The following is a 27,986-nucleotide window of genomic DNA, read 5'->3' on the forward strand; positions in this document are numbered from 1 at the left end:
GTCCGGCGTCGCCTGGCCCGGCGCCCGCCGAGCCCCCGCGTCTCTCGCCGAGCCATGGTGCCGGCGCGGCGGCAGCCCGCCCCCCCCCAGTGTGCACACCCGCGGGGAGGTGGGAGAGGGACACGAGGAGGTCCGCGCCAGCGGTGGGTCGGCGCTGCCTCGCCCCCGGCCAGGCCGGCCCGAAGCCCGGCGCCCCCCCCCCCCCCCCGCCCCCCCCCGCAGCGCCCGGCCTTCCACGGCCTCCAGTACAGGGCGGGGCGCGAGAGCTTGGCCCGGTGCCGCGGGCACGGGGGCCCGCCTGGGTCCGCCCCGGCCTGATCAGCGCCCCCTCCTCCCGTGGAGCGGCTCCGGCGGGCAGGGGTTGGCATCACCCCGGGGCCGGCTCGGGGCGGCCCTGCCCCGGCTCTCATTGGACTGCGGCGAGGAGTAAACTGTCAGCCCATGTGGCGTGGCCGCCGGAGGTGGCGACTACTTAAATAGCGGTGGGAGCTAGAGGGAGACAGTGAGGAGAGTGCGGAGCATCCGCCGCGCGCAGCTCGGTACCGGCCGCCGCAGCGCCCGCGTCCACCCGCAGAGCCCGCCCCGCAGCAGTCCGGTCCGGCGCTCAGCTGACGCCAGAGTCTTCCCAGCACGCAGCCTTCCGCCCCTGTGCAGGTACCGGCGGGACAGCGGATGCGGCGCGGCCGGGAGAGCGGCAGCCTCCGCGGGCCGCTGCGCCCGGCGGGCGCGCCGGGGAGGCTCCATCTTGCCCTCCACACCGTGTGGGGCCGCGCCCGCGCCTCGCTGGGCCGGTAGCGGGGGATCCGCGGGCCCGGCCCGCACGACCAGAAGGTTCTGCGCCCCGGCGCCGTGGTCGCCGCGCCCTGTTGCCGCGGGCCGCTTTCCCGTGGCCCCGTGCGGCCGTGCCGAGGCGAGTCCCCGCCAGCTCGGCGGCTGGCTACCGAGCCGCAGCCTCCCGCTCCGCCCGCCCGGCGAGGCGGCGCGGAGGGAGGCTGAGCGGCTGCATTGTGGTGCTGGCGCCCGGCCATCTTGGCGGCGGGCGGGGACCGTGCCGCCGCCGCCGCCGCGACCCCTCGCCGCCGGACCGGGCGCGCTCGGGGACGCGGCCAGGGGCACTGCTGCCTGCAGGCCTCGCGCGCGCCCGGCGGCGGGAGTCTTCCTGCCGTTCCCCCGAGCTTCGGCGTGCCGTTCCCCAGCCGCGGCGGCAGGGCTCCGCGGGTGGCGAGGGGCCGCGCCCGGTGCGGAGCGAGCAGCGCCCGCCGCGGGGCTGGGCGGCCTCGGCGGCCCCGCGCTGCCGCAGCTCGGGTGCCGAGCGAGCGGCGCGGAGCACGGGTCTGTCCCGGGCGGGCGCCGGGGCTCGGTGGGCCGCTCTGTCCCGGCAGCGGGGCGACGGCGCTGCGCTCTCCCGCGGTGTCGTGGGTTAGCGTAAAAGCACCAGCATGGCAGGCCAAGGAAGCTTGTACGGGAGGAGATTCGGCGTTCGCTATTGCGAAAGGGGACTTGTCAGTAGGTACTAGGAAACCATCTCAAAAAAGGTGCCGCATATACTGCTAAACTTCTTTTTTCCACTTCGATGTAAACCAGCCGCCCACATGAAATGACCCATTGATCGTACACCAGTCTGGATTTGATGATGTGATTCTCTCAGGAACGTGGTGATCGTCTTCTCTCTTGTGCTGTTTTTGCTCCTATTTGGTTTTTATTCCGCATTCCTTCCCTGGCATAGGGCCCTTTGAGATACTGAATGCATATTTTCCTAGTTAAAAGCTTTTATTCAGATGCTTAAATTGAAACAGGCAGTGTTAAAGCTGTGTATGCTAACTTGTGTACTCCTTCAGAGAGCAGTGTTGGGGCTGTCGGAGCCTGTCTTGCCTTAAAAAACAAAAGGGAGGAAAAGCCTCAAGCCACATGAGCAAAGGGGTCACCTTTTCCTGCAGCCTCCGTGCTTCTTGAAACAAACTGAAAATAAGAGTACATTGTGGAAGGCTGCATTTAGTGGATGAATTTAGAGGATGGGGGCCCTACGTGGAGGGCAGTTATGAACAGATGTTTTACAAACATTGATATAGCGATACTAGGGACTTAAATTTTTGTACAAATCAATTCTGATCATTTGGGAATCAACAGAGCCGTGTTGATTCCATGAGCAAAATCTAACCTACTTTTCTCAAATAACAGCTCCGAATCAGATTGTGTTTCCTGCTAAGCAGTGCATTTTAAATATGAAAACACACTACCATTTTTCATTTGTCTTATGGTCAATGGGACAAATCCAGCCTTGAAACAGAAAGAGACAGTTAAAAGGTCTTTGTTAAATCTAAGCTATAGCACATGGATTGATGGTAGCCAGATGCTTTCAAAAAATGAAAAACAGCCTGTGCTTGCCTCTATTTTGTAAAGGGTTTTTTGAAGGCGGGCATTATAGCTCTTCACAAGTGAAGTTCCTATGTAATGACAGTTTTAATTATAAATTGTAGAAATGATAGTCAGATATTAGGAAACCTGGATTATGATGTAGTCATACTGAAAAACTAAGAAAGTAATCCTTTTGTCAATATGTGTGCTGAAGGAAGCTATGGAGGAGTCATGGATGTTTCGTTTTACAATAATGGGAGCTCCAAAAAAGACCAAGATTTGGACTGCCTAGAAGCAGTAGCAGAGTTGGCTTTGACGATTCTGTCCCACTGTGATGACAGCCATCAAAATAACAGTGAAATAAATATTGTGCTCCTGCCTAGGAAAGAGAACTGTGCATCAGACAAAATAAGATTTGTGTTTTATTTGTTGTTTCTTTGCAAACAGTTTCTTCTTCCCTCCCTCTCCCACTCCTTTCCTCACCGATCCTTAGGTGCACATAGGTACAGCAGAATAAGAAAAGTATTCTCTTCAGCAGTTGGCAAGTCAGCTATGAGTGGGAGAAGAAATCAAATTTTACCTGCACTTTTTTATTTTTCTTGTCTTTCTTTTTCTTTCCCCCTCCAAAAGCTTACAAACTTAGTGGACGCAGAGATATTTTTGTAGGGAAACAGTAGATAAAATTATTGTAAAAAGAAAAAAAAAAAAAGTTGTACAGCTGCCAGGGATGGTGGAAAACAATGATCAATACTTTTCTTCTTGATTAATTTTTGGTGCTGTATTAGTGAGATACTGAAAAACAAATGTTTTAAATGCAATGGAGAACAGTATTTAAACTTCAGAGTAGCTTTGTTAATAGCATTAAGCTAACATGATACCAATAGGTACCCAATACATAGAGAACAAGGTTAAGAAGGTGTAACATGATTGCAGAAAGGAACTGGCATCAATAAACAAACCAACGTTGTCAAATGGCTAATGTGGGAGGTAGATAACCAGAGCACAGGTATAAAGTGATGAAAGTTGTTACTAGTCAATAATACCAGAAGGGATTGTTAGTTATTACCAGTCACAAACTGAATGAGTCAGCAACGCAATATCACTGCCAAAAAACATTGTGTAAATCCAGTGAGGTGGTAGTTTATGCTTAACTGAAGTGTCTATCGGACGGATATGTTTGGCGGGGGGGGGTGGGGGGGTGGTGTGTGTTTGCTTCTCTCCCCTCAGTTAAAAATGCAGGCTTTCTGGGAAGAATTCACAGAATTCAATTCAAGCAAAACCATGGGGTAAACAGAGGAAAAAGGATGTTAGATGTCTGATTGGATCCAGTGAAATACAGTCTTAAGAAATCAGAGAATCCTGTTTGTCCCTCTTTATCTTTTGTCTCCTTTTTTGACCTGTTGCTTTTGATCATCTTGCTCATCAAATGTAGTAGGAACAATCTTTTCTGTATATTTGCTGTAGTCCAATGTCGTTTGAAACATCTGTAGAAATAATTTTCTTTCTTGATCTGTACTATGTCCTATACTTCAAAATCTGTCAATGTACTGTGTATAGTCTAAAAATGCTCTACAGAAAAAAATGAGCCTGTAATATAGTAAAATAATAAAATACACCATTTGGCGGTAAATTCAGTCGACTTTAAAATGGTCTACCTGCTTATTATCTGTCAAGGAAGACCAAAGACATTGTTGGTAGCCATAACATCTACTTTAATCACTGTTTAATCAGGGATGACTTAATATTCATGGTTTTTCCTCTTCCCACTCTTGTTTTCCGTAGCAAATCATCTTTGCTGTCTGCTGCTAAATCCGTAATTTGTATGTTATCTTAGATGTAGGCATTTGGAGCTCTTTGTGTCAAGTCTAAATCTTTCCAGTTCTTTGTGTATAAAAATCCTTAAGTTGTGGCTCTTCTTACCCATTCACGCAGCTAAAATTAACTTCTTGGCTCTTGTTCTTCTCCATTTTGATTATTGCAGCATCTTTTTCTCCACCTTTGACACAGTCTTGCTCAACGACATTCATAACATGTTGGCAAAAATTGCTTTGCTGATAAATTCCATTACTTCACTGTCTCAGAAGAACATTTCATCAAGACTGGCCGTACCTGGATGGAGTTTTTCTGATACTCCAGGGAAAAAGATGTGGGATGGGAAGGAACAATCCCAGAAGTGATGTTGCAGTCCCCTGAAATACAGATTATATTTCTCTCCCTAGAGATCATAGCCCAAAGAGCTAAAATTGGCATAAATTTTAGGCATAAAATTGAATCATAATCACATTATCATCTTGTATGTCTCTTGTCTTATGCTTAGTTCGTGAGCTTCATGCCTGAGATCCATTCTTTCTCTGCCCCTGGCGCAGAACTGCTGCAAGTATAGCAGAGCTGTGGCCCTTGATTGGGTTTTCCAGGTACAGTGGTGACAGCAATAATAAAACTGACTTACCAGTTTTATGGGAGTAGAAAAACTGAGAGGCTTCTCTTCAGAGCAGAGTGGACTGGGCCTATTACTACTGACTTCAGTTTTGGGGAATAGCTTCTCAGTAAGGGCCTTGCACGTTTGGCCCTTAGTGTTTCCCTCTTTAAATGAACAACCAGAGTGGAGTGGAACTTCTGTTGTCTGGGTGTTTAGCATAAGACTGAGAAATCCAAGATGTCCTTTTGGGAGCACTTCTGTTTCTGCTCCCAGAAGGGATGGACTGGATGAGGTAATCATCTCTTCTACTTTAGTGTTGCGTGTTGCATGTTGCATAGTTCCGCAGTTACTCCACAGATCCGAATCAAGATAACTGCTGAAGGAAAGAAGAAGGGTAAAAGAAGTCGGGCAGCCTCTGTGGTGGTGTGTTCTGGCTGGGCTACACCTCAGCTGACCAGAGGGCTTTGCTTTCCCGCTGCGTGCCCCAGCCTCTCAGCTACAGGAAGGTGTTATGCCTGAGCAGCGTGTGGATGGGAGAGAGGCCTGTTTCTTGCTCAAAAGCATCAGGAATTCCTGAAAGAGGCTGCAAAACCATGCCTAAAGGAAAGGTCTTGGGTTGGAAAATCAGCTATGAAGTGTTCATCTAAGAACACCCATTAGTGCTGTTTTGTGGAGGAGATGATCAAGCACCAGCAGCACTTAAGCAAAGTGCCTGCATGGCACTGTGGAGCATGATCTGTGATGGAAGTCAAACTTTAGGTCTTCCATAGCAAAGTCTTTCCTTCCAAGTTATTAAGGCAGACTTAGCTATTTGAATACCCAGTTTTCTTTGTGGTTTTTACTTGTTAAAATCCCACACGTTAACTGTAAAGAATATTTTGTCTCTACTTACCAGAAGGATTATTTAAGGAAGTACTGTGAATGCTTACTACTTCTCTTGTTCCTGCAACCACACTTTATTTATTTTTATATACATATAAAAATAACCCATATATATATATATGGGGGGGGTTCCCCCCCTCCTTTAACTTGCCTACTTAGGATCTACAAACTATAATTTGAATTTATCTGAAACATCAGATTAACTTTGCCTTCTCTCTGCTTAGTTGTTAATATATTTTTAGTGTAATAGAAAATAAATTGAGTGTGGTGACTAATATACGAGCTATCATTTGGTGTTGTCATCTGCATAGATGGCCTGCCATGCTGTGTTACGCAGCATGATGCTCTCTTGTTGTGTTTGAGATTGGGGTCTTAGAATGCAAATTTTTTGGGACAACAGCTAAAGTTTTTCATCCCATCTGGAATCTGGATCTGTTCTGCCAACTCTTATTTTAAAGCAGCACTCTCTATCACATGTACTCAGTTCCCCATTCTCAGTCCTCTAAAAGTGTGGCGGTGCAGGGTCCAACTGGGAAACACTTTATATGTAAAACTTACTTCTTGTTTGGGGTATTTAAAATGATGCTATGTTGTATTGTAATCCTTGTGCTTTTGTGTTGATTTTCTCTGTGTGTGTGTTTTGTGTGTGGGTTTTTTGTTTGGTTGGTTTTGTGTTTGTTTTGTGGGTTTTTGTTGGGTTTTGTTTTTGTTTTTTTTTTTTCCCCCCTCCAACAAACTTTCTGGTTATTGATTCTTAAGTTAGCATTTAACTTTGGAATGATCATAGAACTTGTTTTGCTACCTGTTAGGTTTGCCTTGTAATTATATATTTTACTATATGTATTTCATAATTTCTCCACCCACCTCTGCTCCAGCATGTTAATCTTTCTTCTCTGCTGACTTCACAGAGGCTCTGCATTTAGTAGAGCTAGACCTGTTCATTTTCTAGTTGTCATGTAGAAACTGGTGGTTCTCAGAGCCCAACAATCCTTCAGGATCAGCTTTCTCATCCTCATTGACCCCACGGATCTTATGGTCCATTTGATTAGTTGGGATGTCTTTTTCTTAGTAGAGACTCCACGGGCTGTTCCTGTGTGGGTGTTTCTCCTGCAAATATGCTTGTTTGTCACAACATGTCAGGAAGACAAGAGACACATATACTCTCCTTCTCTGTGTGAAATCTTACTAGTGTTACTGCTTTGTGAATCTCAGCAACAGGGAGAAGTTAAGAGATGGAGGACGTGGTGATTGCAGGCATAGCAGGAAAGCTGCCAGAATCGGAGAACTTGCAAGAGTTTTGGGAGAACCTGCTTAATGGAGTTGATATGGTCACAGAGGATGATCGGAGGTGGAAACCAGGTGAGTGCTTATTGTCTCTCCTTCTGGAGCCCTGAGTTCTGAGCGTTCTAGAGGAATTATCCTATGAAAGGAAAGGATTTATCAGATGTGAAACGCTGCCAGAGCTTCTGAATTCACTTCTGGTATATCAAGACATTCAGGAACAGAGCACTTTTATGAAGGTCTCATGCAATCCATTTTATAATGTCATGTCCCATGCAGTAGTAGCTTAGAAATAATACGTAGCTTACTTCCAAATAAAAGAACACTCTGACAGAGCAGCTAGGCAACATGAATCCTGTACCTGCTGTTGATAGCTGTGGCAGTAAGATGGCTCCGATATTTTTCTGGGTTCAGAAGTAGCACAGGGACTCCAGTTCTGTGATTTATGGCTTTTTACAATGTTCTTTTCTGTCTGATTGTCTTTCTGAAGTATTTGGCACGTGTCTATCCAATTCAAGCTAGTGATTTGCAGAAGTGAAAAGTAGCTTTTGTTTTTCTTCTAACTGGTGACTGACTGGAACCAGCGATTTGGACTCTGTTCATGTGCTTGGTACAACTTGCCAAAGCAAAAATGCTTAAACTAGACAGAAGTCTTTTGCTGCCATATTCGGGAGAGTCTTAAAAATGACAATTGTTTTTGTTAATGCAGTGTTCTCATTTCCAAATGAGATTCAGAGAGATGGGTAGGTAGATATTCATGCAGCACTCTGGGTACTGCAACAGGGAAGTGAGGTTTCACATGTAATCGAGACTCTGCTGTGGTCATTCTGTACTTTGTCTCAGCTGGTAGCTGCTTCAAAACTGATGTATTCCGTGACTCAGTGTTGAATTTTTCTTCTCAGGGATTTATGGACTGCCCAAAAGAAATGGAAAGCTCAAGGACATAAGCAAATTTGATGCATCCTTTTTTGGGGTTCACCCCAAACAAGCTCATACGATGGATCCTCAACTTCGCTTGCTGTTGGAAGTTTCTTATGAAGCTATTGTGGATGGAGGTAAGCAGCTGAATGACTGAAGAGGGAGAGTTGTGCTGTATTGTGTCTGTGCAGCAGGTGCAGACATGCACCTATGTGATGAGACTTCTAACAAGAGAAAGCCATCACATTAGAGAGGAGGCCAAAGAACTGGTATGGGGGTTAGAACAAAACTGTTTTCTCTCGAACTCAAACTAGGAAATCTATGCTGACTGCCAGCAAATCTCTACCTGCATCATATGGCACAACCAGTACGACTGAAACACTTACAGTCAACAGTTATAGAGCTTTTCTATGTTCTGCTGTACCGTAATATTCCATAATAGATCCTTTTGTTAAAGGTGTATTTGTAGTGCAAAAGGAAGATGACTTGGTTAAAATTCTCATCCATGGTCTAAAAGAATGGCAGATGGCCTGATGTATTCCTCTCTATTGCCCAGGTTCATGGAGAATTTGTGGCGCTTGATCTGCTTCTATAGAAGGCGTGCCCAGGAAGTGTGCTTTCATAAATAGGAGCCTCTTTCCTCCATCACTGCCAGTGTCTTGAGCTTTTGAGTTAGTTACTCACAGAGCCAAAAAGTTTATTCTTCATGTTAATCAGTTTCATGTCTGAACATAAGAAGCACATGGGGGGGAAAAAGTTGGAACCCCCTCACTAGTACTGACTTATTAAAATTAGCACTTGCTCCTCTGCTGCTGATCCTCAGTCTGGAGGCTTGAATGTTCTGCTTGTCTCCAGGACTCCTGAAGCACAGAGAAGAAACAGCAGAGGTTGCTGCAAGTTGAGCTTGCTATGCGGTTTTTTAGAGCAGAGTTGTTTCTCGTTCTGGTGGTTGGCTTTTGTGCTTAATAATTTTCCTTTCTGTCTTGTACTCCAGATCTGGGCTTTGTGTGTGGCTAGAGATAGATACTCATGTGCTCACATGACATTCCAGGTGCTGTGATTTTTCTCCCCTTCGGTCTGCTCCTTTTCTCTGCACTGGAAGTCAGGTGTTAGCTTATCTGATCAGCATTTGTGTCTTTCATAGTCGATACACTGTTTAATACAAGACTCTAGCAATGCCCAGCTAAGCTGAAAAGCTGTTTCTGGGCACAGTATGTTCTGGCCAAAAGCCAATACCAAAGTTCTGGTAGACTCTGCAGTAAGACTTGTAAGGTCTGCAATTGAAACAGATAAAAGGTAACTATAGGTAAGGGAACAATGCTGCAGGCCTGACAGAAAGGGACAGTAAGTAGTATTTCATGAAGTGGTGCCAGCATACCTGATATCTCCCCAGTTTGCCCCTCATTATAAGTTTGTCTACTGTAATCTACCTTCCAATATCCCCACAGGTATTAATCCAGCCACCCTCCGTGGCACAGACACAGGTGTATGGATTGGTGCCAGTGGGTCTGAAGCTGCTGAAGCCCTTAGCCAAGATCCAGAAGAGCTTTTGGGATACAGTATGACTGGCTGCCAGCGTGCTATGTTTGCCAACAGGATTTCCTACTTTTATGACTTAACAGGTAAGTGCCCCCAAACCTGATCAGCAATTCCAATTTGAGCATGATGGTACCACAGTTTCTGGTACCAGAGTGGGGTGGATATGGTGACGTAGACCCCTTTGGGGATGAGAAAGTAGCATGCAACTATTGTAAGGAGGCATACGAGAAGCAGAAAATGTATTTTAACTGTGTGATAAGACTCATTGTGAGGCTTTAACTCAGTTGCTGCTGATGGGCATAGCTGGCATTCATCTGCAAGATGATGATGTCAGGAGGCCTTCATAAAAAGGCCTAGGTCCTTTCCAGCGTTTAGACTGCTGTTTGGTATGAAGCTATGTAGAAGTCAGCTAGCCCAGAGACAAACTGACTGGAACAGTTGGCTCTGAGTAAAGTGGGAGAGCCACCAAAATGATGTGATTGAAGGCATAGACATGACTTGAACCATGTGTGGCATTGAAGAGAGTGGAGGGATGGGAATTGTTCTCAGGAGCAGCAGAGAACAGAGATAATGGCAAGGGTAGCACCACGAAGGGAGAGGGATTTTTATTGGTGAGAATGGGGAAATAGATGAGACCTGCCTGTGAAGCTACAGTATCTCTTTTTGATGGAGACAGATGGAATTTTTAAAAATACCCTTAAAGCCAAACTGCAACTTTTTTCCACCTTTCTCATCCCTTGTTACCTGGTAAGCAGGCAGAGATGGTGATTCTTGTCTTCCATTGTATCAGGATTACCTGTTATGTTCTGAAGCAACTCTTATTTAACTTTTTTTTTTTTTTTTTTTTTTTAGTATGCTTCTGTTGTGATCCCATCCTATAGTCTTTGGAGAGCAACTCTAGGAAATAAACCGTAAAAACCAGCTTTTCTGTTTTTCCTTTCTGTTCCCTAAGGACCAAGCATAACTATTGACACGGCCTGCTCCTCTAGTCTCGTCGCTGTGGAAAACGCTTATAAGGCAATTCGTCACGGACAGTGCAGTGCAGCCCTAGTAGGAGGGGTCAACCTTTTGCTGAAACCAAACACTTCTGTGCAGTTCATGAAACTGGGTATGCTTAGTCCTGATGGTGCCTGCAAGGCTTTTGATGTTTCAGGTAAGGCATTAGTATAAAAGGTTCTCATGTTGTATGAGAGGAACTTATTGTGGAGTCTGTGACCAGATACTCTTGTAATACAGCAAAGAGCTGGCCTCGTAGTTGTTCCTAGGTGCACTGTTTGGGACATACCCTGGACTTTATCTGTGTTGAATGCTCCGTTGAACCTGAAAAACTAACTGTGGGGAAGAAACTGTACGGTTCATTCCTCAGCCATTGGGGAGAGAAAATAGCTGTCTCGTGATGGAAACTTTCTGTCATCATTTGTGATGAGCAGTGAGCCTTTCTAGGACATTAATTTTTTTTAAAATTAATTATTTTTAAAGAAATGGATACGTCATACTCTCAAAGCGGTCCGTTGTAAGCGGTAGCTCAGGAATGAGATAACCTTACTGCATGGTGTTTTGCAACTTTTTTCAAAGCAGAGTGGAATTAGTGACTCGTTCTTCTCTCTCTGCTCTCAGGAAATGGATATTGTCGCTCTGAAGCTGTTGTTGTCGTTCTGTTGACCAAGAGATCTATGGCTAAGCGGATCTATGCCACAATAGTCAATGCTGGAAGTAACACTGATGGCTTTAAGGAGCAAGGTAAGCCTTGAGCCTCTGAAAAGTGAGATATCTACAGAACTGTTCAGTCTAGAGTCTTTGTCATCAAAAACGGGCTGTTGTGGGGTTCTTCTTTAGATGTGTGAATGGTTTTTGTTTGTTTGTTTGTTTTCCTTTTCTCCTTTTGGTAATGCAAAGTTCAGGACCCTGTTTTGTAAAGAAGCTGAAGGAGACAGGTGGTGGTTTCTACTGTACAAAGTAACAGGAATATCCTGTTGCTAGTTTAGCCTTCCTCAGGACATCTCTGCAGTAACTTCTGCATTGATGGTAGAAATGTAGGTGGTGTTATGACTGTAAGGCTCTTTCCCTACTGCTGTCCTGCTTCTCCTGCTCTCTGGTTATGGAGACGCCAAGTTTCACATGTTCTGCTTGATCTAGGCATCTTCTAGTATTCTGTTAACCAGTATCTTTCCACACTAGTCTAACTCATTGCTTTAGGTCCATTTCTGGTTCCTCTGCTCTTCTTCCAAAGAGCCTGAGAGCCTTATTGTGTTTGGTGCTAAGGACATTGGTGTAAATCCTGAAAAAGTCTCTCTCTGATTTTTTTGAACCTGGTAGCCCCAAGCAGTTGAAAGGGTGCTAAAATTGGAACAGGAAGCATCTGATAGGAGAGAGGAATTGACAGCAATTTTGGTCCTAGGTGTGACATTCCCATCTGGAGAAATGCAGCAGCAGTTGGTCAGCTCTTTGTACAGAGAATGCGGTATCAAACCTGGAGAAGTGGAGTATGTTGAAGCTCATGGGACAGGCACTAAGGTCAGCATGACCCCTTGGGGTCTGGAGTGTTTTCTTCTCCCTTATTTTCTTCCCTTGCATCACTTGCCACACTTTTCCATCAAATCAATCTTTGTTTTTCCAAAATGAGCTATATTTCTCCCTTCTACCAGTTACTAGAATATGTACTGCTTCACCATTTTTGGATTTTGCCCAGACGTCTTAATCTTTCAGATTTCTCTTGTGTGGTGTGTTTTGGGAGTGCTAGCTAATAGCCATTCTGATTCTTTCTACTAGGTTGGAGATCCACAGGAAGTAAATGGCATTGTAAATGTCTTCTGTCAATGTGAGAGAGAGCCACTGTTGATTGGATCAACCAAGTCAAACATGGGTCATCCAGAGCCTGCCTCTGGGCTTGCTGCATTAGCCAAGGTAACAGGTGACTTAAAAAGGAAAATTGGAGGAGGGGGGGAACACAATGGTGTGTGGGTTTTTTAATGTTTCTTTGTTTTAAGGAAAATTTGCACTGATCCAGGATAAGATGTTCACTGGTAATGAGAACAACTCAGGTGATTCTCATTAATTATCTACTTCTTGCTTCACCTGCAAATACTTTTAAAAGCTCAGGTGGCTATTCTGCAAGCTGGACACGAATGCCCAGGTGGCCCTCTGCTGTGTGCACGCACGAGTGTGGACATGCACGCACACTTTAGTTCCCCCTTCCTACTGAATTCTACAGGAGCATAACTCTGCTCAGAATAAATGCTTTGGGATCACTTTATGGATTATCCTTACACTGGACCTTCCAGCAGAACTCTGCTGTGAGTCATTTGAGTTTGAGGGGCGTACAAGTAGAGGGATTTAAACGTTTGGAGTAGTTGGCAATGACCAAAGATAAGAGGCAGTGTGGACTTTCAGTGCCGAAAGAGTTGCTTATCCTTCTGGCTGTTTGTCAGGGATGTATCATCTCTTCCTCTTCTCTCTCATGTTGGCAAGAAGCCAGGTGAGTTCTTTGGGATGAGGCTACCAGCTTGAATAACTGGTTGTCTTAGCAACCAGCCTGCTAACTACTGCTGTAGGCAGACAATCATCTATTGGCTCTGGCTGCTAAACTGCTTAGCAGAGAGCTAGCTAATGTTCACACTTGGTTGTAAGCCTATTACTGACAGCCTTAGAGCCACGCAAATTGAAGTCACGTACACTGTCACTGCTAGAATTTTATGCTCTTTAAAGTGGTTATTGTGACCTGAATACATACAACTTGCTGTGAATAGCCTCATGTGCAAATAAATCATGGAGGACAGCAGTTTCTGTCTCTCTGTAGAGGAAAGTTTACTTTTTTTAGCACCTCTGTCTCTCGGACTGACACCTTCTTCATAGAAGGAATGATAACTGAGTCGTAAAATAAACCTCTCCATCCATACTGTGTTGTACGTTATAAACAGTTTGTTTAGTGCAGTTCTGCTGTGATCTGTCAGGACAGGATCATAACTTTGAGGTACTGTTTCCCTGTCTGTGTTTCTTAGAGGATGCAGAACTGCAAAGACAAAGGCCGCAATTTCTTCTTGAAGACTTCTCTGACACCATGTTTTCTCACTTTTTTTTTTTTTTGGTCAGTTTTCTCACTTCACTTTGTATCAGAACTTACAACTGCAGGCAAAAGCCCATGGCACCCATCATGTCTGCTAGAATATCTTTTTGCTATGCTTTTATTAAGGTGTGTTAGATCTTGTTTCCAGATCTGGCATCTTGAAAGCACCTGAAGCTTTGGAACGATATTGGAAGCTCTGTCTCTGTTCTTGATTCTTTGAAAGTTGGGCAGCACTTGGTATTTTAAGATTTGGAAGTTAATCAGAGTGGCAGATCAAGTGTCCTTGAGACCAAGCCAGAAACTACACCAAGCCCACTGTCTCTTAGACAGTAACTTGTCTCGGGAAGTCTGCAGTTTCCATAAATGTTTTCTTTTGGAATTCCGTAAAATGCTCTTACATGTGAGATGTCAGGAAAATTAAATCTTGAAAGTATCCGATTTCAGACTTGAAGAGAATCCATTAATTATGTGGATAGGTAGGAAAGAAACTAGGGCTTGCCAAGGCCACTTTAGTTAAATTTTAGTAAGGGAGGGAAAACTCACCTGCACCTTTGAACTACTCAGCCTGTCTAATTACTTGCTGTACAGCAAAGACAAAGCTGCTTGGTGGCTCTGGTGTACGCTCACTGTACTATACTCTCAAACTTTTGTAGAAACCATGGCAGACTTAAAAGTACAAATATGTATGCTGTGTAAAGCAACAGCAAGTTCATAGTGCATAGTATTGTAGGTGTAGAACAGTGTGCATGAAAATACTTAGACTGCAACTCTAAACATGCTGACTGGAGTTGAAATCATGCACTTATGCTGGTTGTTCTCCCAGGTAGGCTGCCACGTCTGATTAGTCAACTTGGAAGAACAGTTCCCAAACCAACATCTGTTTCTCTGACCATTTTAGGGTGATGAAGGAACTGCCAAACATACAGAGCACAGAGTGTTTGCAACTGACCTTGTAGTCTGTGATTTGCTGGACTTGTGCCACAGAGGAGTATGGGCTTGGTGTCATGGACTGTTTGTAGAGATGCTGCTGAGAGAACGGAGCTCTTGCTTTTTTGGCACAGCTATTCTAACTCTCACGCTGTTTCTGTACTTCCCTGTGGCTCTGCCAGTTCTGACCAGTCTGCTGTTCCAACAGATGGGTGCAAAGCAGCAAGCAGACTCCTTTACCAGTGCTTCAGCTTGGCTCTTTTGCAGCAAAGGCAGAAATGGAAGCATTCGTTATGATAAGGAAGAGCGTGTGTGGTGGTGTGTGATGAAGGGACAGGATCTAAAAGGGGAGAAAGAAGATGTGATATTCTTAGTAGCCAGGCTGCTTTTCCAGCAAGACTGCATGGCTTTCCAGTTAGAAAGGGTCTGGAAGCTAAACTTAAAGCTACCACCCTCACCTTCACTGTTGACTTCCTGCATGGACTTAAAACGTGCCTGGGTGAAGCAGGTACTACCTCAGTAACATCAATAATGCTATTCTCTGAAGTGTCCCTTTATCCAAACATAGAGCGCTGCTTTAGCGTATGCTACATGGCCATTTATAGTAAAACAATAACAACAAAAGAATGTTTGTTACAAGAAAACGTGGAGCACAGAACACTCTGTTTTTTCTTCCAGGTCATTCTCTCTCTGGAACATGGGCTGTGGGCACCAAATCTTCATTTCAATACCCCAAATCCAGATATTCCTGCCTTACAAGATGGCTCTTTGGAGGTAGTTTGTAAACCAACGCCAGTGAAAGGTGGCCTTGTCAGTATCAACTCTTTTGGCTTCGGAGGTGCTAATGCTCATGTCATTCTGAGGCCAAATGAGAACAAATGCCAGCCTCTGGAGACTTGTAACATGCCAAGACTGGTTCAAATTTGTGGCAGAACCCAGGAAGCTGTGGAAATACTAATTCAAGAGAGCAGAAAACATGGAGGATGCAGCCCATTTGTAAGCCTGCTCAGTGATATCTCTGCAGTTCCTGTATCCTCCATGCCCTACAGGGGCTACACACTAGTTGGCACTGAGAGTGACATAAAAGAAGTTCAGCAAGTTCAAGCGTCGGGTAGACCACTTTGGTACATCTGCTCAGGTACGTGTGCAGCAGTGGGTCCAGGCTTCTGCATTCCTCTGTATATCTGGGGCTTGAGGAATTGCATTATGTGCTCTAATGTTGTTTTCCACTCTAGCATGAGGAAATATCTTGCAGCGCTGTGATATGTCTAGGAGACTCATGTTTCCTGTATTTTATCTAATCCTTCCAACTTTGCTATGTTCTGATGATAGCAAAGTCCAGGAAAATAAAAAGCAGCGCCTAATTTAGAGGATGTCGGAGATGTACTATGTTTTGCTCTTAGAATTCTTTCACTGCCAGAGCAAGTGTGTGGTGTCCACTCCTTTTATGGCGCGTAACTAAAGCTCACTTTCTCCATACCTATCCTGCAGGCATGGGAACACAGTGGAAAGGTATGGGCCTGAGCCTTATGAAGTTGGATTTGTTTCGCCAGTCTATATTGCGCTCGGATGAGGCTTTGAAGAACACAGGCCTAAAGGTCTCAGACCTGCTTCTGCAAGCAGATGAGAATACTTTTGATGACACTGTCCATGCATTCGTTGGACTAGCTGCTATTCAGGTAAGATTCAAATGACTGGTGGAGGGAGTCATGGACTCAATCCACATAAGCATGCTCTGGTAGTGTCTCTGTTTGGCCAGTAACACTTTATACCGATTAATGGAAGCTTGTTTTGTGTAATCTGCAAATGGCAGCTGTTAGAAATATCCCTCTGATAGGAGGGAGTGTGTTGCACCCTTGACAGTTTTGGGCTCTCCCGCTTGGATGAATATTGATCTAAACTGATTTGCATGTGTATCTGTGTGTGTATGTGGGGCAGTTTATCCTTTTTAAGAGACTAAGGAATGTCTTTAAGTTTTATATAAACGTTTGTGTCAAGGAACAAGGTTCCATTGAATGCCTTCTAAAATTTGTTCTGCAAATGAACTAAATGATGCAAGTGAAGTCTTTTTTAATTCTGAGTGTCCATGTGGATTCATTGTTTCTTAATAAACTGGAGGCAGAGCTTTTAAAGTGATCTGGAAAGCTGGTCTTGCCTCTTACTTTGTACAGACATTGTCTTGGCAACCTCCTGTTGTTGGAAATAGCTTCTCAGTGGAAAGCTACATAGTGGAGAGGCCCAAACAATACTGGAGTCGCATAACGATTCTTGGGATTGCTTTGAAATGAGGCTGGAGCTGCAGTGGTGGTGGTGGCGGGGGGAAAGCAGTGAGGCCAAGAAAAACGTCTGTACCAAAAAACCATTTTGTAATGTACTCGCTACTGCCGTGTGCCTTTGAGCCTGACACCTGCTTACTCTGACATGGAATCACTAACCCTACTTTTCCTTGCAGATTGCCCAGATTGATATGCTGAAGGCTGCAGGTCTGCAACCTGATGGGATTTTGGGCCACTCAGTGGGAGAACTAGCTTGTGGCTATGCAGATAACTCCTTAAGTCAAGAAGAAGCCATTCTTGCCGCTTATTGGCGGGGACGATGCGTGAAAGAGGCCAAATTGCCCCCAGGAGGAATGGCTGCTGTTGGTAGGTATACCCTTACCAAAAGAGTGATACAGGAAAGTACATCTGCTCTCTGTTGTATGGCATTGGGATAAAATTGGGCTCTGAAATGTGTTGGTGGAGACAATCATGTCTGTAAAGTTTTGGCTACTGCTGCCTTCCTCTTCTTTTTCTTTTGATGTAGAACAGGTTATTAAATATTGAAGTTGATATAATGGTAGTAATCTCAGACCTGGAATACAGCAGAATTTTGGTAATCCATCCAAAACTAAGTGGAAATGGAGAGATTTATTGATAGGTGACGAATGACAGAGGCCTGATAAATAATCTCCTTAAAAAAAGACGTGAAAATCTAAGGCACTGGGGGTTTTGGCTCTTTATATATAACTAAATTATTAAAAAGAGAGAGATTTCTGATAGTCTGCAAGAGTAATGAGACGTGAAACCAGTAAGCCACTATTATGTAGTGCGCAACTGGCTAGTGGGACTTAATGCCATTAGAACTTACTTGGGCCTAATAGCACTTAGGAAGAAGCTTTCTCCTGAACAAGCTTTGCTCAGTGTTTCTGTAAGTCATGTAGTTTTGCCCACTATTGGGCGAAATTTTGAGCTTTGGACCCAGCAGTTTTTCTTCATGGTGTGGCTTCATGGTGACCTATATGTTTAAAAATAAAATAATTATTGGTAGCATTGTTGTTCTTCTGTTTCTATTATTGAATGCAGTAGTCAATTAAAAACTGAAACACTTAAGAGAAAAGCTGTTGCAGGTCTAATGCAGTATGTTTGACTAGATCACTTGTTATAATCCTAGACTTCTTACTTTAGGTAGGTAGTCCTTTGTAGCATTAGTTAATTTAGCTTTTTTTTTTCCTTGATATTAAATACATGATACTTATCACAGAACTTATCTCGGAGTGCTGCATATAATGTTTTTTGTAATCTGATGTTGAGTTCAAGTTCTTCCTGTGGCTTGTATCCACGTAACGTAGGACCAGATGCTGCATGTGTTAAGCTAGTTTAAGCCACTAGAGTTGTTAATTTCTATGGATGTTTTGTGGCTCTCAGTTTCTGTGAGTCAAGCGTATGTGTTCCCTCTCCTGTTTTAGCTTGGATTGCTAAGGGCAAGATGAGACAAACCAACCAATTCTGTAGCTTCTTTGAAAGTGTGTGAGTTCTGCTCCCCCCCCCCCATCCCTTAATGGGATGGTACAAAGATTCAGTCTTCCGTTGTTGTGCTCAATATCACAGTGATAAATGTCATGTTAAAGCCCTGAGATAAATATCCTTAGCTCTTGCAGAATCCCTTTTGGGGAAAGGGGGGATGTCCATCTTTCTCTTAAGAATCCTTCCCAGTTTTGCAAAATGCTGAATTAAGCACAGTGATTGTGCCGTTAAGATTGCCTCCCCTTATGAGGCTCACTGCTAGAAACACTTGTATTGTCCTGAGGTCTTCCTTCTGCAGGTCTGACATGGGAGGAATGTAAGCAATGCTGTCCTCCAAATGTGGTACCAGCCTGTCACAACTCTGAAGATACTGTCACTGTTTCGGGGCCTCTGGTGAGCAAGAAACTGATATGGTGTATACCAGAGTTGTGATTGAGACCCATGAAGTTCTGGTTTGAAGAAAGCGTGAAGCTGAGTTAAAGCTCAGCTGCTTGCAAAGGGGAGCTGGAATAAAGTGGTGGGAGGGGACATGGTGCTTTGTATAAACTTAAACACTCAAATGTTCTGTGAGAGGAAGTGATGTTAGTGCCTCAGTAAGCTAGTAATAAAAGATCTCTTATGCTGAATAGTCTTATAGCCATGGGCATAATGAGTGATAAACTGTAAGACTGAGAAGGGCAATAACCTTATCCTAGATATGGGTCCCCTTAAGTGGCAAGTGATGAAGGGCATGGGGGGAGTACAGTGACTCATACAGATCCCAAATATGCTGTGAGCTTTTATTTTTAGTTCACTTATATTCCTCTTCTTAGGACTCTGTGAATGAGTTTGTAGCCAAACTGAAAAAGGATGGTGTGTTTGCAAAGGAGGTGCGGAGTGCTGGAGTCGCATTTCATTCCTATTACATGGCATCTATTGCACCAGTGCTGCTCAGTGCCCTGAAAAAGGTAATGTTGCCAAACTGTGGCTCTCTTGGCTTACACTTGAGCACCAGGATTTGAGTATAGGTGTTGTAGAGCTTAAAGGGCTTCCTTTCTTTAGGAGGAGAAGGAAATCTCTTGAAGAGCATGTAGACCTCTGAGACCTAAGGTTTGGAGTCCTGTGGCCTCAAGCAGAAGGATGTCCTGAGCAATCAAGCTGAGAAAAATAGCCTGTGAAAAGGAGGGGCTGCCTGCTTTTGCCTGTCTTATTGTTATCTATGACATGTAACTCTTCCTCCTGTCCCTCTTCCTTGTCTGTCTGTAGGTCATTCCACACCCTAAACCTCGTTCAGCACGATGGATCAGTACATCTATCCCTGAATCTCAGTGGCAGAGTGATCTGGCTAGGAATTCCTCTGCAGAGTATCATGTGAACAACCTAGTGAATCCAGTGCTGTTCCATGAAGGTCTGAAGCATGTTCCAGAGAATGCTGTTGTAGTAGAAATTGCTCCGCATGCTCTTTTACAGGTATTGTATTTGATTGTGTCAGTGTGATACTATGTCGATATGCTGCTGCAGGAAGGAGATTGAGGGTTTGAGGACTAGGGAATACTGCCCCCCACCCCCCTCCCCGCCTTCCTGAGAACACTTTTTCCCTCCAGTACTTTTGAGTCTCTCCCAGTTTTAACATTTTGTTGATGGGGTTTTTTGTGGGGGTTTTGGTGTGATTTTTTTTTCTTTTGTTTGGTTTGGGTTTTTTGGGGGGTGATGTATGTTAATATTTGAAGGAAAAAAAAAAAAACCAAAACCCCAACACTTCCCCATCCAGACGTTCACGTTGTTGCCTTTATTCATTGCCATGCATTTCAGATAGCTGATAGTCAGCACTCTGAGCTGTGCAATGATTAAGAAAAGCATTTCATTGTTTGGATTTAATGGAGAGTGTGTGCAAAAATTGGATTGGGGGGAGAAATTCAAGACTAACGGGCCTTCTGTATGAAAAATCTGTTATCACCATCTGTACACTGAATTTGGTTTGAGGTTCTTGTCTTAGAAGGTGGTGGCTGGTAGTAGTGTTTTCCCCTCTTCTAGACCAAGTAGCCTGAGACCACAGGAGCTTGCTTTCTTCATAAACTCCTTTCCCCTAATGATCAGATCATTATTCCTTTCTCCACACCCCGTAAGAATTGATCTTTGTGGAATTAGCTCCATAGTAGAGGATGCAGAACATGAGGTACATTAGGATGCACTTGCTCCACAAGATCAGTGCTGTGGTCTTGTGCCTGTTCCTTAAGTCTCAAGGACTGGTCTCATTTTATTTGGTCTGTTGCATGCAAGAGGAGGAGTCTTAAGAAGAATCGTAGTTACTTGTGAGTCAAGTTTAATAGTTACACAGTGCTGCTGAGTTCCAATCCAGTGTATATTTATTATGTCATGTTTGTCTTATTTATGCTTTGAAAGTGACTTGAAGGGAGAATCAGAGCAGAGCTTTTAAATTAGGCAGATATTTTTCTCTATAAAAAGATTATACACTTCATGTTAAAATCACTGTACAATTCTGGACTCTAATGCAAGTGACTAAAGACTTCATCAGCTGGGTTTGGGAGTGTTTTGGTTTTCTCTTCCCTCCCTTTTCCCATTTAAAGACTGGGATCAAATTGAAAAGAAGATAGAATTTGGGTCAGATGTTCAAGGCTGCATGTTTTGATTTAATAGCTGTTGCTTGGAAAATGCTCTAGGATGCTTCAGACTAAAAAGGGCTGCTCCTGGGAGTAAGGGCCTAAGCTGGCAGGGGTGGTGCACGAGTGGGAGGCTTGAGAGGGTGATCTTGCAGTTCCTGAAGTGCAGCTTTTGATTCCACTTGACAATCTGCTTGGGAAAGGGAGATTTGTGTTTTGGCAGAATTTCATTAATATTACGTAGGTTCTGCTTTACCAGATGTGCAACTTCTTGGGTTGCTGGAAGGGTATTGTGCTGCTCTTCCTCTTCCCTGTTAAAATGGTGTACGCTCTAGCACCTAGCACAGAACTCTTGGCACAGAAACAGAAGTGGTTTGAGATCTATGGAGAAAAATTCAGAGGCACAGTAGTAAGTAATGCCTTCCGCCAGTGATTTATGGACTCTACTTGACCAGGCTATCTTGAGGAGAACTTTGAAACCAACTTGCACCATTCTACCTTTGATGAAGAAAGAGCACAAAAATAATTTGGAGTTCTTCCTAACACAGACTGGAAAGATTCATTTAACTGGGTAAGGAGACTAAGGGAGGAGGGTGAGTGGGGTATCAGTTAGGAGAGAATTCAAGTCTCTTCTCTAGCATGCATGTCTTCAAAAGGATTGAAATACTCCTTTGACAAACCTGGAAAAAAATGGGGTTTACATCTGTGTTTTACATATTTAACATGCTCACTTACGAAGTGTTGCCTTGGGTTAGAGACTGCTTGGGCTGGGAAGGTGCCTTTTAAAGAGGAGTCCCATTTTAGAGGCCTAAGAACCTGGAACTAGCTCTTGGAAATAAACTTTGCATCTTGTAGACTGTAAGAATTACAAATTTGGCTGCACTAAGTGTTCACAGTACTCCTGAAGATATCTCAGACATGGAGCCCAAGACCAATTACTGTCTGACCTCTAAGTATTATAGTCAATTTTTTCCCCCTTTTTTCCTTCCCCCCCATTGTCTTGATCCTCTTTGTCTTCCTAGGATAAATGTTCTTGGAAATAACTTGTTCCCACTTGTGGAATACCCTGTCCCAGTGGGAACACCCCTTATTTCTCCGTACATCAAATGGGACCACAGCCAGGACTGGGATGTTCCAAAAGCTGAAGACTTTCCAGCAGGTTCCAAAGGCTCTGCATCTGCTTCAGTCTACAATATTGGTGTGTTTGCCTGTTTTGGGGTTTTTTGTTTGTTTGTCTCTTTCCTGCTTTACCTCTGCATTTCTTTTGTAAAACTAGGAAAAGGATACTCAAAGCAGCATCCTTGAAGCCGTCTTCTGAAGCTTCATGTTTGGTTTGGATTGAAAAAGACTGGATCTGCTTCTGAAATGGGGTGAAAGAATATGAACAGAGCAGGAAACTGTCTTGATTCAGACACAGTAGTTTTAAGAGCTGCATGTTGCCGGGCAGGATAGTTGGGGAAACCACTAGAACCTCTTATACACATTGAGGGGAAAAGACCTCTTTTTTTAGGGTGTGTTTATTATTTTTTTTATTCTGCTCTTTATTCTTTGACAGATGTGAGTCCTGACTCTCCTGACCACTACTTGGTTGGTCACTGCATTGACGGCAGAGTCCTGTACCCAGCAACTGGCTACCTAGTACTGGCTTGGCGAACTCTGGCACGGTCTCTTGGCATGGCTATGGAGCAAACGGCTGTTATGTTTGAAGAAGTCACAATTCATCAGGCGACTATCCTTCCCAAAAAGGGTGAGTGAGGAGTGCTGGTACAACTGCAAAACTGTGTAATGAAGATGAAGGGAGTGGGAGGAAAGAAATGCAACGGGAAAGTGAGGAGGAACACAGGAGAAAGAACATAAAGAGCGCAACATGACTGAACAAAGTGAATTCATACAGTCAAGTAATATGTTAAGGTCATCTTTATTACATGTTGTGTGCAGTGAGTCTGGAGACGGTGAAAGAGAAAGCTCTGCTTGAGGATGGTAGCAATGAATGACCTTACAATCCTGTCTTCCTCAATGTTCTTGCAGGATCGGTACAGCTGGAAGTAAGACTCATGCCTGCTTCCCACTGCTTTGAGGTGTCGGGGAGTGGAAATCTGGCTGTGAGTGGTAAGTGAAGGAAGTGTAAGTGTATGCGCTGTCCTACTAAAATCCATTGTTTATGGACGCTGATGATTCTTATTCTTGCTACTGTGCCCATCAGGGAAGATTTCCCTCCTAGAAAACACTGCTCTGAAGAACTTCCATAACCAGCCAGTTGACTTTCAGACTCAAGTAGACATGAGCTCAAAGTCTGGCCTCTTGAAAGAAGACATTTACCAAGAGCTGCATCTGCGTGGATATAACTATGGACCAGCTTTCCAGGGCGTTCTGGAATGCAACAGCGAAGGTGAATTTACTTTCCATAGAAGAATGATGAGCATGGGTATTGTAATGATGAATATTTGATCTTTTAATTCCATTTGTATTAACAGTCCACCTGACTGTGCTTTGTGTGGTAATTGTACTTCGTGTGATAATGGAGAACAACCAAGAGTTCTGACAACAGCTTTCCCAATGCTCTATCTCCAATGTAGAACTGACTATTGGAGTTTACAGGGGAAGCTGGGTACATACAGCAGACTTTGCATTTGATAAGCAGTGACTTCTGGCATCTGCTGAATGACAGAAATCACAGTGAGGCTTCCCCTTCCTCTTCTTCTGCAGCAAGCACAGGGAAGGTTCTGTGGAATGGGAACTGGGTGACCTTCCTTGACACCCTGCTACACATGATAATCTTAGCTGAGACTGGGCGCAGTCTACGCTTACCCACCAGGATTCGCTCAGTGTGTATTGACCCAGTGCTGCATCAAGAGCAGGTGTGCCAATACCAGGACAATGTAGAAGGTAATGTCTCTCTCATGCCTGGGCTTTTGCTAGTTGCTTTGACTGCTGTGTGGATGAATGTGTGACTTCCTAAGAAGTAGGATGGACTTTGGGGGCCCTGTTGGTCTTCAGGCTATTCTGCAGCTCTGTAACAGAAGCTGCTATTCTGCAGCTTCCGTAACAGTCTGACATAGCACTGTTCATCTGATCATCTTGAATAAAATACTTGTAGTGTTTGATGCAAACTTAGATTTCTTTCCTGTCTTTCAGCTTTTGACGTTGTTGTGGACCGCTGTCTTGATAGCCTTAAAGCAGGAGGTGTTCAGATCAATGGTCTTCATGCTTCTGTGGCACCACGACGACAACAGGAACGGATCCCTCCCACCCTGGAAAAATTCTGCTTTGTGCCATATACTGAGAGTAACTGTTTGTCTTCCAGTGTCCATCTTCATGCCTATCTGGAGCGCTGCAAAGGTAGAGTGGGATTGGTTTCTTGTCACACTGGGGGAATCTTCCAGCCTAACAGAAATGTCTGAGAGAAGCTGTTCATACTACTTCAGAACATCCAAGAAATACCAAGTGTTGGTCTCTGTAGAAGACTTCAGCAGGAGTCCTATGTCCATACACTTGCTAGAAGCTAAAAGCTACTTCTGCCTGAGGTATCTCTTAGAATGTGGGTAGGAGTAAAGCCATGGGGATGGGCATCTACCCTTCTATAACAGTCAAGGCAGTGTCAGACGGCACAACCCCCTCTGCAAGCAGAAAGGCACAAATCATCGTCTTTAAGGAGTGTGGTGGTTTAACCCTAGCCAACAACTAAGCACCACGCAGCTGCCTACCCCTCCCCCCTCCCAGTGGGATGGGAAGGGGATCAGGGAAAAAAAAGGTAAAACTCATGAGTTAAGAGCAGGTTAATAGCTAAAGTAAAATAAAATATAATACTAACTAATAATAATAAAAATATAATAATTGTAATGAAAAAGAATATAACAAAAAAGAGAGAAATAACACCCAAGAAAAGACAAGTGATGCACAATGCAGTTGCTCACCACCCGCTGACTGATGCTCAAGCAGCGATCTACCCCTCATGGCCATCTCCCCCCAGTTTATATACTGGGCATGATGTTCTATGGTATGGAATATCCCTTTGGCTAGTTCAGGTCAGTTGTCCTGGCTGTGCTCCCTCCCAGCTCCTTGCATACCTGCTTGCTGGCAGAGCATGGGAAACTGAAAAATCCTTGGCTTAGGATAAGCGCTACTTAGCAACAACTCAAACATCAGTGTGTTATCAACGTTATTCTCACACTAAATCCAAAACACACTGTATCAGCTACTAAGAAGAAAATGAACTCTATCTCAGCTGAAACCAGGACAAGGAGAAGTCCAGCCTAGTTGCTTCAAACACTGACAGGAGAGCCTACTTCCTCAAGTCTTCAGCTTTCTTGTTTTATTTTTCCCTGTGAACTGCCAAGATGGGTAAGCCGACATGTCTGTTCCCATTTGGTTATGGGCACAAGAGCATATCCAAGGAGGGAAAGGGGTTTAGTGAGGCATGCCAAAAAAAGTTTGTGTTTGCTGCAAGAATAGAGTAGGAGCAGCTTAGTCTATTGTGAAACTGATAGCCTAGTACAGTGTTCTTTGGATGGGGAGACATCCACTCAGCTCATCACTTTACGTGCCTTTTCATCAAAGGGAAAAAAATTACTATTTTTTTGAAGTTTTTACTCTAGTGATAAATTTTGCTATATCTTGAGACAGCAATTTTGTTATTCTATATTGTAAAGTGTCTTCACGCTCATCCTGTGATTTGGCAATAGATTTTAAAGATTTCTTTTTTTCCTGCAGTGTCCAAATACTGTCCTCAAAGTTTTTTACCTATGCTGTAGTGGGATTTTTATGTTATTTTTCGTGATGCTGTTCCTGACCTCAGTCAGGATGAGCTATTTTCCATCTGGTTATAAAGCAAAAAAGCATTTTAGTATTTTTTGTATCTGCAGAAATGTACAATTTACCTCCACAACTCCCTAAATCAGTCAGAAGTTACCTGTTAGTTGCCCTCTTTCAGTCAGAGTCTTGCCACAGGTAATTTTGGTGTTTGAGACAGGCTTTGTGCCAAGACAACTTGTTTGGGGGCTGCAACTGCTGCACAATACATAATCATGTGAATGTACGGAGCATGCACTATATCTCTGTGGCTAGGCTAATGGTACAAGATGCTGTAATTTGTGGTGCTCATCAGCTGGTATAGCAAATGGAGGCAGAGGAGAAGAAAAATTTTTGGAAAATCTGACTCTTCCTTTCATTTCCCCTTCTATTCCATAGATCTGATCCAGAACTTACAGGCTAAGGTGGCAGTGCATGGAGTCAAATTAGTCATCCCTGGACTAGAAACGGCAGTGGCTGCTGCAGAGTCCTCACCCATACAGAAGGGCCTTCAGCATATCCTTGCTGAAATATGCCATCTGGAACTCAATGGAAACCTCCATTCTGAGCTGGAACAGATTGTGACTCAAGAGAAAGTGCACTTCCAGGATGACCCTCTTCTCAATGGATTGCTAGATTCTTCAGAGTTGAAGACTTGCCTGGATGTGGCATTGGAGAACATGACCAGTCACAGGATGAAGATAGTAGAGGTTAGCTGGAAGCCTGGGATGGGACCATAGCTAGTGTTTCTAGGCCTTCCAGTAACCTGATCGCATACTTCTATTGTTCCAGTTACAATTCTGGATATCATTCATGTTTCAACTTGGTTTCCCCTTTTCCTTCCCCTTCTTTTCTTACAGGCTCTTGCAGGAAGTGGACATCTGTTCTCTCGTGTCAAAAGTATTCTGAATACTCAGCCCCTGTTGCAGGTGGACTACATTGCCACTGACACCATCCTGGAAACTCTTTCAGCTAATGAAACAGAGCTACAAGATGCTGGAGTTTTATTTAGCCAATGGGATCCATCTCACCTTCCCTCTGGAAATCTGACCAATGCTGACCTGGTGGTATATAACTGTTCAACAAGTGTTCTAGGGAACACCACTGAAATTCTCTCTAATTTGGCAGCTGCAGTGAAAGAAGGAGGGTTTGTTTTGCTACACACCCTTCTTAAAGGAGAAACTCTTGGAGAAATTGTCAGTTTCCTTACAAGTCCAGATCTACAGCAGAAACACAGCTTCCTGAGTGAGGTAAGCCTCCTGGAAAGACAAATACTTTCTCAGTGGGTAGTCTGGAGTCTGCTGCTTGCAGGTGCTTTTGTGATGAATGTTGAGTAGACATCACTTACATCACTTTGCATTTAGACCCTCTGCGGGAATATGTAATAAACACTTCTGAAGAGTTGTGAATTTCCACGTGTTAGGTTGTGAGTTCAGTCAGGAAAGCCTTTCTTAATGCATTGAAAATTATTCATTGTCATTTGTATATCTGTATAATCTGTATGAAAGCATTGGCCAGGACAGTTCCTTTATAGCTAAAATAATGTTCTGCATTGTTGGGTGGGGTACAGCTTTATCACTATAGGATCCTAAAATGCTTCCGTATCGGAATATCTCTCTTCCTTTTGATATCACTGCTGGGAGTGAGACTTTACAAACTAATTAAGTTCTAACATTGAAGTGCTCCCAGAAAGAAAGGCTTTTCTCTTGTACTTTTCTTTTTTTTTTCTTCCTCCTTCCTTCCCTTCTTCATCTGATCCCATAATGAGATACAGCAAAATAAGCCCTTGGAAGTCGGGGGGGTAGGGTGTCTGCTTTATATTTGCAAACCAGTATATCATGCAGATGAACTAATGCCAACGCTGGCACAAGAGGAGGAGAATGAGCGGCTAGGGTAAGGGTGGGAACTGGGACGTCATGGTCTCTTGGCAGCTGTTAGACTAAGCAGTAATGGGAAACTGCCCCTCTACAGAACATATGCATTCTTCCTGATTTGAGGGGCTGTAGCCTCTCAGCTCTTCTTTTAAGGATAAGAAGAGAGCAGCACTTCTAATAGTTTAACTTTTTTGTTTATAATTGCGGAGCGTGGTAGTTGGATTTTGAATTTTGCAATGACATGGATTCTAGCCCTTCACTTTCTGCAAAGGTTTTTCAAGGAGATTTGAGAAGAAAGGGTGAGTTCTTTGGCTTTGCATCTTACCCAGTAAAGAGGGGGATAAAAAGAAGTCTGAGAGATGCTACTGAAGCTGATAACTTAAAACCTAGATCTGTCATAAGCGTCAGTAGCCTGGTATTAGCGAATCCCTTGGATAAGATACATGCGAGTTGAATGCACCTTATCTAAAGAAAATGATACAATGCAGGTGAGAGTGGGCAGGACTTAATATAGTTCTTAAAGTTTTCTAGATAGGGACACTGTCCCTAGTCCTCGAC

General features: G+C 44.1%; 1 protein-coding gene across 1 annotated transcript in view; it reads left to right on the forward strand.

The window, feature by feature from the left end:
* The first annotated feature begins 601 nt into the window (after positions 1-601).
* The window catches only part of FASN (fatty acid synthase), a 43,906-nt gene continuing 16,521 nt past the window's right edge, over positions 602-27,986 (forward strand). Inside the window, exons 1-23 of the mRNA XM_050908201.1 lie at positions 602-654; positions 6,869-7,015; positions 7,840-7,992; positions 9,304-9,477; positions 10,347-10,547; positions 11,012-11,134; positions 11,793-11,908; positions 12,164-12,298; positions 15,063-15,522; positions 15,876-16,063; positions 16,837-17,026; positions 18,465-18,559; positions 18,979-19,113; positions 19,412-19,615; positions 21,222-21,337; positions 21,789-21,964; positions 22,322-22,513; positions 22,795-22,875; positions 22,970-23,155; positions 23,473-23,652; positions 23,902-24,105; positions 25,954-26,264; positions 26,415-26,804. Coding sequence (XP_050764158.1) covers positions 6,889-7,015; positions 7,840-7,992; positions 9,304-9,477; positions 10,347-10,547; positions 11,012-11,134; positions 11,793-11,908; positions 12,164-12,298; positions 15,063-15,522; positions 15,876-16,063; positions 16,837-17,026; positions 18,465-18,559; positions 18,979-19,113; positions 19,412-19,615; positions 21,222-21,337; positions 21,789-21,964; positions 22,322-22,513; positions 22,795-22,875; positions 22,970-23,155; positions 23,473-23,652; positions 23,902-24,105; positions 25,954-26,264; positions 26,415-26,804 — 4,137 coding nt within the window. The 5' untranslated portion in view covers positions 602-654; positions 6,869-6,888. The remainder of the gene's footprint in view (positions 655-6,868; positions 7,016-7,839; positions 7,993-9,303; positions 9,478-10,346; positions 10,548-11,011; positions 11,135-11,792; positions 11,909-12,163; positions 12,299-15,062; positions 15,523-15,875; positions 16,064-16,836; positions 17,027-18,464; positions 18,560-18,978; positions 19,114-19,411; positions 19,616-21,221; positions 21,338-21,788; positions 21,965-22,321; positions 22,514-22,794; positions 22,876-22,969; positions 23,156-23,472; positions 23,653-23,901; positions 24,106-25,953; positions 26,265-26,414; positions 26,805-27,986) is intronic.

Source organism: Gymnogyps californianus, chromosome 19 (assembly GCF_018139145.2).
Source record: "Gymnogyps californianus isolate 813 chromosome 19, ASM1813914v2, whole genome shotgun sequence".
NCBI lineage: Eukaryota > Metazoa > Chordata > Aves > Accipitriformes > Cathartidae > Gymnogyps > Gymnogyps californianus.